We start from the raw sequence: 18,541 nt of genomic DNA, 5'->3' as shown, positions 1-18,541 counted from the left end.
TGTAATAGTCAGAGCTGTCTGGCCAGGAATGGCCTCCTTGAAAGGAAGGAGTTTCCAGTGGCTGGAAGAGCTGGAGCAGAGGAAGAACAACACCGGTGGGACAGTGCAGAGGGGATCAGACAGTTGATTAGGGGACGGATTCCATGTCCCTGAAGGTGCCTTCCAACCTGGAAGATTTTGACCCATGGCTGTCACACCCCCAGAGCAGGTCCCCCACCCACCTTCTCCCCCATGGCTCTGGGAGGCCACTCTAGATACAGGGTGTCCATGACCCTGAGTCAGCTGGGCTCTCAGGGCCTGGATTCCAGTAATCGCTGTGACCTCAAACAAGGTGACCCAAGGTGGGACCCTGTGCCTACTCCCCTTCCCACAAAAAAACTGTGGCATCCCAGCAGGGGGAACACCCTCAGGGGCGTGTCCAGAGGATTATGGGCTAAACTCACATCTGAGGACCTGGGAAGGGAGCGGAGGTAAGCTCCTCCCACTGCCCCCAGGCATTGGGGCCACAGGGAATCTGCCAAGTCTACTCCATGAAGACGGTTGGCAGCCTGGCTTTGTCTCATCAGCTGTTCCCCATGTTGATGAAAAGCAAAGGCTAGGAAAATTCTCCATATGTGTGAGGCCCAGGGAGGGGGAGACAGCCACACACAGCTGTGAGACCTTCGTTGTTCCTGTATGAGATGACAGTAATTATACCTCACATTTCAGCAGAGCATTTATAAGGCTAAAACTGATTTGCTGTGGTTTTACATGTGTGTGTTTATATGTTGCCCTCTTCAGTTTACAAAGCATTGTCACACGCTATACCATTGTATGGCCTTCTCCCTTTTTGTGCATATGCAATAGCAATCGCTCTAGGGGACAGCCAGGACAGGGGTTATTTTGCCCATTTTACAGATTGGGAAATAGAGGCACATGAACTATTAGGTAACGTGCCTATATTAGACAGCTGAGCTTTGTTTTCTAGGTCTATGGACAATGCTTCACACACACACACACACACACACACACACACGGAGTTTAATGGAGATGCAACTTGCCTTTGAATAACTGTTCTAAATGAAGACGGTGACCTTGGAAACTGTCAGTGCAAGCAGCGTGTAGAGCAAGGGCATGGGGAAGTGGGGCAGGGGGTGGCTGAATGGATGAGGGGATAGCAGCTGGATGGCAGGGGTGGTGCCCAAGGCTAATGCTATTCATGCTAAAGCAGCACAGGACAAACAGCTGTTAAACAGGGCACACAGGCTGTTGTGCCACAGCCCTGCACCCCGCCACTCACAGGACCCACAGGCCACAACCTGCCATTAGCAGCACCTGACCTCTGGGTCATATGCTGCTTCCCTGGGTCATATGGCTGACTGGGTTATGGAGGGAGGAGTGGTCCAGGGATCCCCAAGGTCACGGGCTGTCAAGGGTGTTCTCTATACATGAAACTACCTGAAAAACAGCAAAGTTCATCCTAGCAGGGAAAGACAGAAATCCATCCAGCTACAAGGTATGGGGGCTCACCCTGTGCAGCCCACGTACATAGGTTTATGGCATTAAATCAGGCTAGTTCTTACTGTGTCCAGTCATGGTGGAGATTTATCAACCAACCCCAGCCTTCCTTTGGTAGGTATGAGACTGGCCTTTGTCTCACCCTCAAATCCAAATCTGGAGCCAACCTGTGCCCTCACCTTTTCTACAACTGCCACCAGCTGTGGCTGGGGAAAGGGAGTGTGCTGGATGCTCCCACCCCACCCCACCCCAGGGACACCCAGGTGGCTGCATGGCCTCAGCTATCTGGCTGAGGATGGGTCCTGCAGGCTACCCAGCTGGTAGGTGACAGAAGGAAGCTGTGATGTCCCCTGCCCTGGCCACCATTCAGCCTTTCTTACTGCTACAAAGTCTAAGTCAGTTGGCTTGGCCAAAACTGTGGCTCCTTAGTACAACCATTTGGGACAGAAGCGGATGCTCTACTTTGGGGGGAGGGGTGAAGCTGGGAGTGGTGCAGAAAAAAGAAGAGGTCTAAGGTTTATGGAAAACAAGTTATATTCTAGGTACTTCATACGCATTATCTCCTTTAATCCCATTTCATAGCTGGAGAAAGTGAGGTTCAGAGTGGTCCAAGGTCACCTACTAAGTGCAGAGCCAGGATGCGAATGAAGGGTTTGGCTTGACTCAGAATATCCACTGCACCATCGAATTGCAATCTTTTTTATTTTTCTTCGCAATTCTAGTATAGAAAATGCTCTGGTTGGAAGAACTGGGGGAGGGAGGCTTGAAGCTCTGCCCACTGGCCCTCTCCTCTCTCCCTCCAGCCACCTCCTGAGGCTCTACCCAACACCTTAGGGTTCCACCCCACCTCCTTCAGAAACCTCTGTGGGCTCTGGTGGACCAGGGCTCTCCCAGATCATTAAATGTGCAGAAAAACACTCTGGGAGGCCTTGGAGCTGCACCTGCCAGGGTGGGATTTGCCCAGGGCCCCGGAAATGCAGACAGAATCATTCCCGAAGCCACCCCCCCCCCGCGACTGTGGGCACCCCAGTTGGCTCTCTGGGAAGGAGCACTCCAGCTGCCCTGAACTGTGAGCTCTTCAAGCATTACCCCCAACTCTTTATACACCCATCCTTCTGACCACAGTGCCTGCCTTTCACCGCGCCCCCAACCACTGCATGTGACAGAAGGCGCCTTAACAATGGTAGAAGCAGCAGCTGGGGGCTCTTCCCCTCAGAGGCCACAACCCCCTCCGAAGCTGGACACTGACAAACCAGAGGGGTGAAAGAGCATTTTGCCTCACTTGATACCCTCTTCCCATCAGCTGCTGCTTCTCCACCCACTGACCACAGCCCTAAGCCTCCTCCATTCTGGGGGTGCACTCACCAGAAGGCAAATGTTGGCCCTGGATCCCCATAGCAGGTGTGCCCCTCTCTTCTTCCTGCAGTACAAGAGGGACAACCCACACCCAAAGTTTGGTCCGCCTTCGGGTGTCTCTGCCACTGGTCACCCATTCCACCCCAGTTGCAAGCTCGGGGGCTGCCTTGCCAGAAGAAAAACTCAGTGCTGAGCCCCTGTAGGCCTAAAACTCAGAGGCAAGAGAGAAGCACTACCCAAAACATCTTCCTTCTCCCCACTCTTGCCCCACCCCCATTCCACAGAAGGAAAAGCCACTGCCTGGCTGCAACTGAGGCTGAGATCGAGATGCTGCTACTCACAGAGGGTGAGGAGGCTCTTGGCCTGGCTAGGTGAGCATGCAAACCGGTATGCAAATTATATGCAAATCCAGGGCCTGCCTTTGGGTTCCTGGCACCCTGTCATGTCTGCTGCCTGTGGCTCACCCCATTCATGCACCTGGGTGCTGGTTAGAATCTACTGAGCTAAGGGCTGAGAAAGCACCTCGGAAGCTGGGGGCGTTTCCTCTTGACTGCTTCCAATGCCCCCAAGAAACACCTCCTCCAAGATCACGTGGGAGGGAAGAATCTCCCAGCTTGGAACCCGTACCCCCCAAAAAGCTCTCTGAACATCCACCCTCCCTTCAACTCATCCACAAATAAAATCGTCCTTCACCAAGCTAAGCAGGGGACCAAGCAAGTCACAAGGGTGGAATTCCTGAAGACCCGGAGAAGGTAAGGGGGACTGGAGGTCTGCACCCCTCTGACAAAAGCCAACAGCCCATGAGGTGCCCTGTGCAGACAATCACCCTGTGTCTGGCGGTGGGGGGGCGGCACAAGCATCGCTGGGCCAACCCCACTCTCCACCCCTGCCATTTGCTTGCCCACCTTCTCTCGATTCCTCAATCTGAGAAAAATGAGCCTATTCAGCCAGTCTACTGGGATCTGCTCAACTTAAGCGCTGCCTTTGGGTCAACTGCTTACTTGCTTTTTGTTTCTAATTGAGCTCCCCAGTCTGCTGCAGAAATATATTCAAGGCAGCTGACTTTGATGCCCAGAAATACGAAGCATCTGAAAGGTTTGTCGGGCATCAAGGCAATCCCATTCTCCCCCAAGTTATCCTAGCACCCAGGGCCTCTCTGCCTACCCACCCCCTCCCCAATGTTCACTGGTCTTTCACCTCCTTCCACTAAGTTGTGTTTGCCATTTCGAGATTTTAAAAACACATTCCCTGAGTGCCCACCCCCCTTTTAATTAGACTCTGAACAGAGTGTTAGAGATTTTCTTAATGGCTTGTCGAAGGCTTTTAATTTGGTCTTCTCTAGAGAGAAGAACCATGAGTCCCCATCCGAGAGGCTGGGGGGGAAATGAAAAAATCAATGCACCCCATTATTTTGGCTTTTAGAAAACAGGAATTTTAGTGCCAGGGAAGCTTGCTCTTTTACACAGTAAAAATGCAAATGCAGGCAACACAGATGCTGGCACGCTGGATGTAACAACGGAGAGAGCCTCGCTGGGGTTCATCTGGCTGCCCGAACCTGGATTTGTTTTGGCAATAATAAGGCAGTTATTGAAGACTCGACAACCGATTATTAAAACACCTTCCCAGTTTAGTTCTGGGGAATCAGTCTGAGCTCAGGCTTCATCAAAAAAACGTATTTCGAGAGGAATGGAAATAACAGACGCTTAAAACACATTCAATAACTGCTTAATTCCATCCAGAGGACGCTCCATCTCATCTTGTTTTCTCCTCCCTCTCTCTCTGCCTCCCCCTCCTCACAGATGGACGTACAAATTATCGCAAGAGGATATTGTTTTCTGTAACAGGCTCGAACACTCACATTTACATTTTCCTTGGTGGCGCGGGGGTGACTGGCAACGGGAGAGAAAAATACACCAAACCCCATCTTCGCCGCTCTCACCACATCAACATCTTCCCCCAGCCGCCTCCGCCACCACCACGCCACCCCGAGCAGAACAGGCCCCGGGGACCAGCCTGGCACCTAAGACCCAATTAAGGCACGAAGGAAAAGAAAGGCCTGTCTGGCAAGTCGCCCTGGCGCCCAGCGCAGATGCTGGAGCCTCTGAATGGCAGGGGCGCGGGAGCTCTGCAGACCCAAAGGCCACTTAGGTGCCGCCTCACCTGGCACCTCCAGCCTCCCACAGGCCCAAGGCCAGAGCTACTTGCTTCTCCTGTTGGAGAGGATTTTGCCCCTCGGGCCGTCCTGCCGCCTTCTGGGCCTTTCTCCACCCCCATCCCCACCTGCCCCTTCCCTATCAAATAGCTTGGGCTTCATTTATTAATGGCCGGCTTCTGGAAGGGGGAGGGGAGAGTCCATGAGGTATTTGCTAGGGGGCCTCGACTCCTGGGGAATGGGCTGCTCTGGAAGAGGTCTCCAGAAAGGGGGTGGGAGGTGTGTGTGGACAAAGCTGGGCAAGAGTGTGGCAGCAGCTCCAGCCTGTGCTTCCTCGCCCGACAAAATGGAAAGGGGTGGCGGGTGGAGAGGGAACTAGCCAGAGAGAAAGCTGCCGCTCCTCACCTTATGTATTTTTAATATTAATGTAATTAAAGCTGCGAGCCGAGCCAGCCTGCGGGGCGGAGGGAAGCAGGAAGAGCCCGGGGAGAGGGGGACTGCGGGTGGGGGGCCCGGGGGAACAGGAGGCAGGCTTCTTGCTCCGCGAACGGGGTATGAGAGGGTGCTGTGCGGGGTCAAGGGGTTAATCAACCTAGACCAGCCTTGGTGTGTCACCCCGTGGACCCCGCTGGGTCAGAGAAACTCAACTACTTTGTCCACGATTCAGGGGCCAGCCCTCGCCTCGCATCTCAGCGGCATCTTAGCCTTCAGTCTGGCTTTGACCGGGCGGTACTTACAAATAAAATAGGGTCACCCTCCTCTCCCAAAGCCACAAGATACTGCAGTCAGCTCCGGCAGGTTGCAGACTCCAGACCCCTGGGGCGTCGGCAAGGAAGGACCGGACCCGTCCGGGAGCGCCAACCCTCTGCTGGATTGCCCTTCCCCCATCGCCTAGGGGTCAAGAGTTGCAGCTGGGCCAGGGCAGCCGCCTGGGCAAAGGGGGTTGAGGCCGTCCCCCAGGGCGCGAAGGAGAAAAGTTAGAGGGCTGCACAGGTAAAGCTGAGCTCGTAAGAGCGTGTGTGCTTCTCAGCGCAAGGGCGCCGAGTTCGGCCGCCTCATCTCCCGCCATCTGTGCGCCCGGGGGCACGTCCTCTGCGATCGCCTGGAAGCCCGACAGCCGGGGACTGCCTGATCCCGACTCGGTGCCCAGGTGCCTCTGGTTGGAAATGACTGCTTCCAACCCCCAATCCCGGCTACCTCGAGGATCAGGTGTGCAGCGCTCCAGCAGCAGGTCTGGACATGCCGGACACCTGGACCCACCCTTAGCAACGCCTTCTCTCCGGGGAAAGCGACACGCGCGCCCCCCCAACCCAAGACTCGTCCCCAAGTCCGCTGACCAAGAGCCGAAGCGCAGACTCTCGCACCTTGGGGCGCGCTGCCCGAAGTGGCCAGGCGGCGCAGCCAAGCCGGGGCTAGTGCCCGGGGCAGGGCGTGAGGTGGGGCTGGACGAAGGCGACCTCTAGGTTTGGAGAACAAACTTGCTATTATAGGGACCCCAGGTCTCGGGACCCCCGGCTCTCCCCGCCCTGCATCCAGCCAGGGCGCGGATAAGAGCGGTGTGGTGCGGTGCCGTGCAGGGGGTCCGGGGCGGCGGAGGGGGGCGCGGTGGCAGAGAGGGAGTAAGCCGCGGCCCGGTTCCACCAGGACTCCCAGGTGAACAGTCACGGCCTAAGGAACCCTCGACTCGGAGGGCACCCCGGGGTCCCAGCGCCACCCAGCCGCAGGCAGCGGGCAAGGGGCTGGGGGAGGGGTCCGGGCAGAACGGCGGCCCGGCAACGAGCGGGGAGATGAGGGGCTGTCTCACCACCTCCCCGCCGGGCGCGCCCCAAAAAGGCAGGCGCGGGTGGCTGGCGGGGCGGTCCAGGGCGGACTCTTACCTGGCCGCTCCCCGGGTGCCTGCCCCTCCCCCGCTGCGCCCCATCCGGAGCCCCGCGCCGGGGTCCGTCCCCCACCCCACACCCACCCCCCGCCCCGGGCACCTGGAGCCCGCCGGGCACTCCGCCTCGCCGCCAGCCTCCCGCACCGCGTCCCCGCCGCCTCCGCCGCCCTGCCGCCCGCGCGGGTCTCACCTTTGTGTAAAGAGTCCAGGAGCAGGAGGAAAGTTACCAGCCACATGCCATAAAGAGGCCCTATTCTCCGGGGAGGTGGTCCTGTGGCCGGCCGTGCGGCAGCGCCTCTCCCCCGCTCAGCGCGCTCCCAGCCGCCCGCACTCCGCGCCCCGCTCTCTCTGCTCCTCAGCCCAGCGCTCGGCGGCGGCGGCGGCGGCGGCGGCTCCTCCCTCCTCGGCTCCCTGGCTCCTGTCATCCGCGGGGCTGGGCTGGGCTAGGCGCCGCTCTCCCCGCCCCCCCCGCCCCCCCCCACCGCGGCACCCCGGCCGGGGAGCGCCGCGCGAGCCCCGAGCCCACACGGCCCCCAGCCCCACAAGCCCAGGCACAGGGGCGGGGGCCCGGACCGTACGGCCTGGACCAGGGTTCGCCGTCTGAGAGGCGAGGGGTCCCCGCCACCCACCGGCTCCGAGCCTGCGGTCGCACACAGGCGTGTGTCATACATGTGCCAAGAGACCTCCCTGCTCGGGCCAAGGGAGCCCCGTGTTTCCTGGCCCAGTCACCTGGGGCCAAGGCAGCCTTCCTCTTTCTGACTCAGTTTACCCCCTGGGATGGGGGAGCACGGATGCTGGGAGTAAAAGCCAGACTGAGACCCTTTGGTGCCGGCCCGGGTTACTCCCCACCTCCAAGCTGAAAGCTGCCTGCCCTTCCAAGCCCCAGTTGCCTGTGCAAGCCTGCCTCGTGGGAAGCCCCGCTGAAGCCCGCCACCCCACCACTCTGCGGGAATTTTCCTCACACTGGGCACACTGTGATTACTCAGACATTATTTTCAGTAAATAGTTTAATGTCAGCTGTATCTCGTGTATCTTCGTCCTTCATCCTTACGTCCCCCCCTACCCCACAGCTTTGTCACTAAGCAGAAATTGGTTTATTCCTTATGTCAATCTGCATCAAGTCGTCATAGAATTGAATAGGGCTGGAGTGAGGTATCTTCTCAGTTACAAAATGAATGTTGAGCACCTGCTGTGTGCCAGGCAGCAGGTTAGGCGTGGGGGCCCAAGGCATTTGCTCTTTAAAATATGTTAAAATATACATGACATAAAATTTACCATTTTAACTGCATTTAAGTGTACTCTTCAGCGGCATTTAGTACATTCTATGTGCAACCATCACCACTATCCATTTCCAGAACTTTTCATCATCCAAACAGAAACTCTGTACCCATTAAACAATAACTCCCTATTCCCCAGCTCCTGGTAACCACTAATTTACTTTTGTCTCTATGAATTTGCCTCTTTGGGGTACTTCACTTAAGTGGAATCATACTATATTTGTCCTTTTGTGCCTGGCTTCTTTCACTTGGCATAATGACTTCAACGTTCATCCATGTTGTAACGTGTCAGAATTGTATTCCTTTTCATAGCTGAATAATATCCATTGTATGTATAGACCACATTTTGTTTATTCATTTGTCAGCGGACACTTGGGTTGCTTCCACCTTTTGGCGATCGTGAATAATGCTGCCATGAACATGGGTGTACAAGTATCTCTGCGAGACCGTGCTTTCAACTCTCTGGGGAGTGGTAATTGCTGGATCATGTGGTAATTCTATTTTTAACTTTTTGAGGAACTGCCAGGTGCATTTACTTTTTTTGTATAGTAGTTTCAGAGTTTAAAGGGCTCTCACCTGCAATTGCTCCGTGTAATCCTCACAATATCCTTTGAAGCTTTATCACTCCCCATTAAAACAGGTGAGAAAAATGAGGCTTAGCTTGTTCAAGGTCACCCAGTTTGTATCACAAGCAAGACCGGAACCCAGGTCTCCAGACTCCAGGGCAGCACTGCTTGCTCTGCACGGTGCTGCCTGCCCTCGTGGCCCAGCTGCGTGATGTGAAGTCACCACTCTGAAGTGGACACTTTTTCACTAGGTGTTCTGCCCTCTGTGAACACAGGCTTAGAACAGAGACATGGGGCAGACTGCAACAGGTGTTTGAGATGACCCAGCCCAGCCCTCCGCTTCACAGATGAGGAAGATGAGGCCCTGAGCAGGGAGGCGATGAACCTGCCTGGGGTCAGGCAGGCAGCGACAGAGCCCAGCGTCTCCAGTCTTCTGGCTGATAGCTTCCCTCACCACCGCCAGCCTACTGGGCTCATTCTTCCATCCTGTTCCTCCCCTTCTAAAGGAGATGGTTGCTGAGAGGAATCCAGTTATTTAAAACTAAGCCTATTGACCCAGGGCACCTGGTCAGGCCATGCCTAAAATAAGCTGCTAAGTCAGACAGGATGAAAGGGGCTGCTGCCTGTTGGGAGGGGACGGGCCCTGAATGCGCCTGGGGGTGTCAGCACAGCTGCTCGAGCCCCACATGCTGGAAGGAGAGAGGAGGACCCTCCGCTCTCCATTTACCTGAAGTACCTCCTCTATCCTAAGTGTCCCTTTTATGCTGGTTACACCTGAGGGCCTTTCAGGAACCACAACGCTGTGTGTAGAGAGTCAGGTGTTACCCGAAGGGTGAGGTCATTCAGTGTCTCCTGAAGAGGCCGAGTGGATGTGGGGAGCAGGGGTGGGCAGGTGAGGAGGGCAGACTCGGGACTCTCTCTAGCACAAGGAAGCTCTCTCTATATATAATGTCATGGTTAAGAGCATGACTTCAGAGCCAGAGCTTAGATCTCAGCCCAACTCTGCCGTTTACTAGCTGTGCAGTCCTGGGGAATTAATGTGTGCCGACCCCCGTTCCCTTACCTGTAAAGTGGGGACAGCCACAGCATCTGCCTCAGAGACCTGTTGTGAGGATTACATAAGACAAGCCCCGTGGCTAGCTCGCAGTAAGCACAGTAAATGTATATATCACTAATGTTATTGGCTTTTGCCCAGAGGACCTTGAACTATAGGGGGTGGGGGAGGGAATAGCTCAATGGGAGGGGACGTTGGGATGACATCCTGCAGTCCCTATGGCAACAAGGCCAGAATTCAGGAGTTGGGAATCCAGGAAGAGGCCCCAGAAACACGGAAACAAGGTGTGCTTGAGGCTGGAAGGGCATAGAGTGACTGTCAGCAAGGAAAGGACCTGAAAACAGACAGTCCATATGCTTTTTGTATTTTCCATTTCCTAGGTTTTGTCCCTGCTTAGTATTTAGGAAAATATCTTTGCAAGTGACAGTCTGGCTCAGATGTGTTCCGAAGTCCCCTCTTAACTGGAGTTGTACTTGGGGAGCTATGGCAGAGTCAGCAACAATCACAGCAAGGGAACTCCAGGGAAGAGAGTGGGATGCTTGTTTCACCCACGCCCACACCAAACCCTGATGCTCTCCTCCCACGGCTGACATTTTGGAGGGGCTAATTTTTTATTTTGATAAAAGGGACAATTCCTTCAAAGTCCCAACTTGGATGGAAGCCCTCACACCCACACACAAATATATGCACACCAATGTGAGAACAAACACAGTTGCCCAGGCAAACATCCATGTGTACAGGTAAACATAAATATTTAATGACAGGCACACCTGTGCTCAGATGTAATTTGAATACAACCCAAAAATCCTGCATTGACACCTTTGCATATGCCCTAATACATTTGTTTAAAGCCTCAAATGTGTGGGATTCATTTCCAGCAGGGACACACTGCTCATTTAAAAAGTGATTAATTAATTTCAATAATTTGTTGCATCAGAATGCTGGGTGATGATGTAGCTGGTGTGTGTGTGTTTTACCAATGCCAGTTGAAGCGGCTATATGAAGACACTGGAAGGTGAACCCTTTCCAATTCAGGTTAATCATGGATATTTGGGGGGTATTATTTTGCCATGTTACATTAGGACTAGAGCCATCATGAGAAACAACAGATGTTTTCATTGTTTAACTCAAACAACAGCTTATATATTTTGGATAATTTTCTTCAAAAACAAAGGCATATAATTATTTTAGCAAAGGCTTCTTATTGCTCTGAAATTCTGTAACAACTTCAGCATAAATATGGTTTTCATAAAAGGAATCAATACTGAACCAGGTCAATGGTAAAAACTTCACATTTGGGGTTATATAGCTAACTTGGGATTGACGTTTTTAGTACTAATTCATTGATTGGAGGAGAAAAAAAACAAATAAGGATTTCCCTACCTTTTTTTCCAATTTGTAATTGATTTTAATGTTATATGAACAGTCTTGGACTACGATTCAGAAATCCTTGGTTCTAGTCTCATTTTTGCCACCTTAGCCAGCTGTGTGATCTTGGACGAGTCACTTTATCTTTCTGGGCCTCAGTTTCCTCACCTATGCACATTCTCTAATGCAGGCAGAGACAGAAATATGTATTTTCATGCACTGATACTCAGAAGCAAACAAAAAACACAAAATAAACAGTTTTTGCTTCAACATGCACATATATCTAAAATACTTCCGTCTTCTTGAGATGAGGTGAATCATTGCAATTAATAGGCTATGGTGCCTATATAAAAAGGTAGTATGTGTCATTACATTACCCGGGCATTCCTTAAACCAAAATTCTATATGCTTAGCTCCGAGGATGTCTAGGTACATTTTGCCACTTACCCTCTCAACATTTTGGATTCATGGTCCTAAGCTCACGGAACAAAGGGCCCCAATCCCTGAGGCTCCTCCTCGACAGATGGCGTCTCTGGGGTTCCATGGCCCTTGTTCAAGCCACTGTCTCAGGAGGGTTGGTCAGGGGCTGCAGAAGCCCCCTCAATAATCATGGCCTCTCTTCCGCAGTCCCCTTTCTGCTCCCAACCCTGAAACTGGCTGAGAAGCCAACCCAGAGAGGTTCCATGAAGCCGGAATTCCGTGCAGCTGAAGCTCATTGCCAGGTATCTCTCAGGGGTGGTGGTGGGGGAGGTGGGCGGAATCCAAACTAAGAGAGAAAGAAAAACAGGAAAATTCCATAAGTGGGAGCTCACTTTGCTGGCTTCCCGGGTTATCCTGCAGTTCTTCTGACCCACGAGGCACTCACAAATGTGTTCATCACATTGTATTGAAGCATCTTCTCTCCTGGAAAGCCTGGATGCTATGTTTTTCACTCCTTCTTTCTCAAGTACCCGGTGCCCCTTCTCCACCTGTGTAAGCCCCCTTGTGCAGCAAGGCCTGGTCAGGCACCCCCAGCTTTCTAGGACCAGCATGGACCAGCCCTCCTCTGGTCTCTACCTGCTGCAGACATCTTTTTTGCCTGTGGCACTCATCCCTTCATCCTGCATTGTGGCTGCTTATGCACACATCTGACTTGTCTCTTCTTCCAAACACTAGGTTCCAAGCCCTTTCGGTTTGTACCTGCAGAGCCTAGCCTGATGCCTCCTCACACGAGGGGCCACTCAGTGCCGATTTAATGACTAGACGAGCTCATTCTTACAGGGTTGCAAATACCCGATTACAACTTCACAGGTCATGCCTTCCAGAGGCATGTGCTTTAACTGGAATCAAAGCCTTAGGCTTTGCCCTTCTCATATGAGAGTTTCTGGCCTGGAAGAGTGAGTCCCGGAGCTGTAGGAGCACTGACCCTAAAGCTGGAGTCTCAGCAGATGCCCGCTCAGCCAGCATCACCATCATCTTCCTCAGGACTTTTGGGATCCAAAGGCTTCACATTTTCTTTCATTTCAGATCCTCGTCCAAAACAGACAGATCAGGCCAGAAGTGTATTGTTCATTGTACAGATGAAGAAACTGAAACTCTAAGAGGTTTGTGATGTGCCCAGAGGCAGATCTACCATGAAACTAAGACAACTTATGCTCCAGGGTCCTGTAGGGCCCCAGTAATAAGTTCACAAAGTCAGATGGTATTGGTAATTTGGTAGAATACTACAGTTGACCTGCAATCAATTATGGCTTCTCTTCTTTTCTACTCTGATGTGCATTTGGGGTCTGGTGTGCATTTGGATCTGACTCAGGATCTCCCAAAGTGAGTGAGTGATGGATCCATTCGACTTGGGATTGGTGAGATATATTTATGCGTAGAGAATGGTTAGCACTACTGTGTAGCCATCCCAGTGTAGGGAGTGGCTGCAGGAATGCAACCACCCATTGGGCCAATCCACTTGGCTTTGTGACACGAAGTTGCAGGGCCCAAGTTGTATCACAGCATGATTATGGCCTGAGGTGCCTGCACTAGAGATGTGCGTCTTGGAAGAGAAACCAGGTTGGAAATGTATGGAGCCCGGAGCTGGTGTGTAAAATTGTGAGCAGAAGAAATGTTAAAATAAATTTTTAAGGCATTATAGAGGTGTGTCAGGGAGTGAGTTCACACAAATATTGTTATTTGTCCAGATTGTGTGATATCTGTGGTATTTGTCAGTTTTTTCAGAATTTGTCATTTGTGGCAATTTCTTTTTAACATCCTAAATAATCACGTTTGTACCTCATTTTGTATTTATAGCTGTGTATTGTTTTCCTTAAGGAGGTCCCTTCGAAGGGTCTAAGCTTCAGGTCCTACAAAACCTGAGTCCATCCTAGGGACTTGTCCTGGGTCAGACCATGGAGGCTGAGCTGGGCCAAGAACCAGGTTTTCTGGATTCTGGTCCAGGGCTCTTCCCACCACAGTCCCTTGCCTCAGAGTATCACACAATGTGTAATTTATGTGTTTGTACAGTACCGCACACACAGAGGATGCTTAAAAATGCCACAGCCCCTGAAGAGATTGTCCTCCATGGTGAAGGGGAGGTCAAGGTCCGGCCCATAGAATTGGCCTTGACTTGGATGCTCAAAGCCCTCTTCCTAGGAAATCCAGCCACTTCAGTCTGCAAACCAGAGGATCTCAGGGGTGGAAGACAGCTTAGAGTCCCCCTCTACACCCTTTCTGTGGGACAACGCCCCTCCCATCCCTGGGACGGAGCTACCAGCATGAAGGACTGAGATGCCCCTCAAAGCCCAGGGGTTGTGGAAGACACCAGAAAGCCCCTCCAGCCACGCTGAGCAGAGAATGTCCACCTGTGGTGGGGGCAAAGCCACAGAGCCAGAGTGCCACTGTGGCAGGTGTAATGCTGTTTGGGATTGCCAAGGGAATGGGGGACACTGTGTGGGAACGGTGGGGGGGTACCAGCCCAACAGCCATAGACTCAGCGAGGAGGCCGGCCGTTGCCTTAGAGCCCACCTGACCGGCCCCATCTCACACCCCCCAGCTTTCTCCACCCCACCAGATAGGTGCTAACAGTCCCTGGTTAAATGCTGCCAGGGACGAGGGGCTCCCTCCCCACACAGAGTTCATCCTAATTTGACCCTCTGTGATCACGCACACTTTTCTTTATGGAGCCCAACCTGCCTTAGCCCGCTGGAGTTCACGGGCCCTGCCAGATGACAGCTTTTCAAATATCTTAGAACAGCCACCGTAGTGCCACCCTCCTACAAGCCTTCCTTTTGCCAGGCTAAATATCACAGCTCTGTCAACCTCTCCTTTTCCAACATAATTTCCAGACCCTTCCCTCTCCTCGTTTCCCCTTTTGCACATATTTAACTTTAACAACATCTCTCTTAAAAGCAGAATGGCTCCAACACTCCAGATGAGATCTGAACAGCTCTGAGAACAGGAACTGTCACCCCCTTGATAGGTATTCGACTTTCTCTGTGGCTCAATATTTGATTGGCTTTTGGGGGCCGACACGCCAGGCCCTCTTTCCCATGAACTGCTGCTGACCTGTGACCCTGATGTGGATTCTTGGGGACGGGGTCAGGGTGGGATGCATGATTAGACACATTGCTTGTTGACCGCTGGGACAGGAAATGCTGCCTGGGTCAAATGGCATCGCTTACACACACCGGCTAAGACTCTCAACGACCCCTGAAGTCCTAGCTCAGCCCCAGTGAGGGGGGCAGACTCAGCTGAGAATGCAGGCACGAAGAGCGGGAGGCCCAATTTCAGACCACGTGGCATGAAAGCGGAGCATCTCTACCACACGTGATCGTACTTAAACCCAGCTGAAAAGGCAAAAAGATCTTATACTGCATTTCCCAAGAGTTTCATGAGAAGGAAATAGTTGATATGCAAAAAGTGAGTTCTGGTCAAATAGGTTTGGAAAACACTGGAATAACCAGAGGTAAATAGGTTTCTTTTACTGTAAGGGCATCCCAGAACCTTTAAAACACTATTGGGTGTTATGGATACAGTGTGAGGTATTTGGGAAGGTTTCCCACTTTTCCTGGTCTGAAACCTCTGTCCTTTCACTGGCCGCTGCCCACCCTCGACTCAGAGGAAGCACATGTTGTCGGTTTATTTACACTTCCAGCAAGTTTGTGCCCGGCCCCTATGCAAGGAGCTCCCAGCATCCCTGGAAACTCTAAGGCAGGTCCCTGCCCTGGGGAGCTTGTGCTCAGTGGGGAAGGAGACGTATAGAGGACAGCATGTTGAGGTCTGTATGCTGAGCCTAAAGGTCAGAGTGGGAAGGGGGCTGGAGGCCATCTATTGGGAGCACCCTGTGTCACAGAGGAGGAAACGGTGGCCGTGCAGCTGAAGAACATCCAGGCCATACAGCCTGAAGGTCAGCGGCAGCGCTTGGATGCAGGGTTCCTGAATCCCAGGCCTGCACTCCGTCTACCGTGACATTCATGGCCCAGGTCGTGTTGTCCTCTGTCTCCGGCCCATCGACTGGGTAGCCCTGCCCACCACTCCATCCTCAGTAGCCACAGGGTTGGGTTAAAAGACTTTTAAGATCCCACCTAGGGCTGAGATTCAATTAGTCTGTGAAGACAGCTGCTTAAGCTCAGAGAAAGGAGTGGTTAGGAAAAACTAAGGCAGGATGTGAGTGGGCCTGGGTGATGGGAAGAGCCTGATGAGTCAAAGCTGGATGGAAATGGATGTACCAGGTGATGGGAGAAGGGCCTCCCTGTGGGGGGGTTTCATGAACCTGGCTCTGTGGTGTGTGTCTGCCCATCTGAGATACCCACGCACCTGGCATGAGATGGTTCAGGGCTGTGTCTTCCAAGACTCATGGTTAGAAACTTGGAGCTGATCGAAATGGCCAATTGTTTGTCTGAATCAGCCAAAGTAGCTTTTTCTTTTGGCAAATTATAACCAGAGCCATGGACTCCTAATAACGATTTTTATCCTTGAACCCTGCTGTGGTCCAGCACTATGCTAAGTACTTTAGATGCATAATCTCAGTTAACCCTCCAAACAACCTATAAGGCTGGCATAATTATTATCATCCCCATTTTACAGATAGTGAAACTGAGACATGGGGAAATTAACACAGCTAGTAAGCATCAAATGCCCAAGCCTTGAGCAGGGCTGGGTGGTCTGACCGCAGAGTTTTCTTTCTCTTTATTGCTGTCGGTGGTGGTTGGTAGTATCTCTGCTGTCACATTTTCAGAAAAGTTTTAATACGGAAAATTTTCAAACATATCACAAGTAGAGAGAAGAGTATAACGAACTGCCATGCACCCATCCTCTAGGGCCAGCAATTGTTGACTCGTGGCAATCTTGTCTTATCTGTATTCCCCTACCACCCTCCCTTTGCATCACCAAGGATTTTTGTAAGCAAATCTCATGCATTATATAAATCCATTCATAGATCTTTTAGTGTGCATCTCTAAACGATAAGGCTGAATTCTTACTGTCAATGTATGCCATCCTGACTGAGAAGTAGCTTAGACCAGGCACACCGCCCTCAACCCCCAACACACACGTGCTGGGCTTCAGGCCAATCACTGCCCAAAACATCCGAGCTCATGGCAGTCTGGCCAAACAGCCTCCCTGAGCCTCCTCAGACAGTCTTACTGCAGCTGAAGCCCCTGCCATCAGTCTAGCTTGTCTGCAGCTGGGGAACACCAAGTCTTCTGCCTGGTGGGGTTGCTGCCACAAGGACAACAGTTCGGACCAGCCTGGACCTGGCCCCCCAACTCTGGCCATTCCCCTAATCCCAGTTCCTATCTCAGGGTGATTTAGCATGCTCTCTTCTGCCTAGGAGAGAATGGCTCCCCACTCTGCTCAGTCTAAGAGCAAGAGGTAGGGAGGAGATGGAGCTGAACAAAGCACCTGGAATCAGAGGTTCACTGTGCCTCTCACGAACTCACTTTCCTCATCTGTAAAATGAGAACATAACACCTACCTCGTAAGGTGGCTGTGAATGTCCAAGGAGACAAGTTTTCCCCACTGTGGTTGGGCTACCGGAGGATGCAGTACCTGACCTGGCCAGCAGGTGTCGCCCAAAGACTAGCACCTGTAACCTTGGGGAGGGGCGGGGTGAAGTGGGGCGGCAGCTGCTCCATTGAGAGGATTATCTTTCCATATTAGATCCGGTTGCACCTGGGGGAAGTGGAAGAAAGTTCAGCCTGTGGGATTTCTCCTTAGAAAAGTCAGGTCTGGGGACTTCCCTGGTAGTCCAGTGGTAAAGAACCCGCCTTCCAATGCAGGGGATGCGGGTTCAATCCCTGGTCGGGGAAGTAAAACCCCACATGCCGCAGGTCAACTAAGCCCGCGTGCCACAACTACTGAGCCCACGCGTCTCACCTAGAGCCCGCGTGGCACAAACTACAGAGCACACGCACTCTGGACCTCGCACGCCACAACTGGAGAGGAAAAAACCCGCATGCCACAGCTAGAGAGAAGCCTGTGCACCGCAACGAAAGATCCCGCACACTGCAACTAAGACCTGACACAGCCACAAAATAAATAAAGAAAGAAAAGTCAGGTCTGTCTCTACCCGGAGTTAAAAAGTGGAGCTGTGCAGCCTTCAAAGCATGCTCACAGGAAGACCCCACAGCAAGACAGGCATCAATACCTCCATTTTACAGATGAGGAAATCGAGGCTGCAAGAAGCAAGTGACTTGCTAAAGGTTAAGCAGCCACTAAATGCAGAGCTCGGACTCCAGCTCAAGTCTTCTGCTTCCATATTCTAGCACTCTGCTGAGGCACGTCCTCAGAAGCCAAGCCTTTGAGGAGACCTGGGACTGGCTGGAAAAAGTGTAAAAGGTACGGGTGCTCCCGAAGCCCCTGGCCTGTGATATGCTGTCCTCTGAGATCATCTCCCCTCTCTGGGGTTCAGATTCCACTGTTCAGCAAAGGACTGAACTAGATCAATGGTCCCCAAATTCAACTAATCAAATGCACATACGCGCGCACACGCACACACGCTCACTCACGTTGGGGACAGGGAGACAGAGAGAAAGAGAGATTCCAGATTACGGAAGCAGGGATTTGTATTCTACATATCCCAGGTAATGTGAACGTAAGCAGCTCAGCATGGGTCTTCGGACTGGCATTTGAGAAACACCAGACTAGAGGATCTTCTGTGGGTTTATGTTCTGTAGTTTCATAAACAATTTCCACTCAAGCTTGTCAAAATACCGAACACAGTGACCAGCACATACTTGATATTTAAATATTCAATATATATTTTGCTGAAGTATACTGAAAAGCATGCAATCAAACACCCAACCCAATGAAAACCTTGACATTGTTGACATTGTTTCATCCCACAATTAAAACCCACTTTGCAAACTCTTCTACACAGTTGGTGGGAATGTAGATTGGTGCAGCCACTATGGAGAACAGTATGGA

General features: G+C 52.2%; 1 protein-coding gene across 1 annotated transcript in view; it reads right to left on the bottom strand.

Annotated features, from left to right (window-relative positions):
• The window catches only part of DSCAML1 (DS cell adhesion molecule like 1), a gene marked incomplete at both ends in the record, with an annotated part of 340,933 nt that extends 333,624 nt beyond the window's left edge, over positions 1-7,309 (bottom strand). The window contains one exon of the mRNA XM_079708702.1: positions 7,075-7,309. Within this exon, the coding sequence (XP_079564828.1) occupies positions 7,075-7,309 (235 nt within the window). The remainder of the gene's footprint in view (positions 1-7,074) is intronic.
• Between the last annotated feature and the right edge of the window lie 11,232 nt (positions 7,310-18,541).

Source organism: Hyperoodon ampullatus (genome assembly GCF_949752795.1).
Source record: "Hyperoodon ampullatus genome assembly, chromosome: 7".
Lineage (NCBI taxonomy): Eukaryota > Metazoa > Chordata > Mammalia > Artiodactyla > Ziphiidae > Hyperoodon > Hyperoodon ampullatus.
This window is presented reverse-complemented; position numbering and strand designations above follow the sequence as displayed.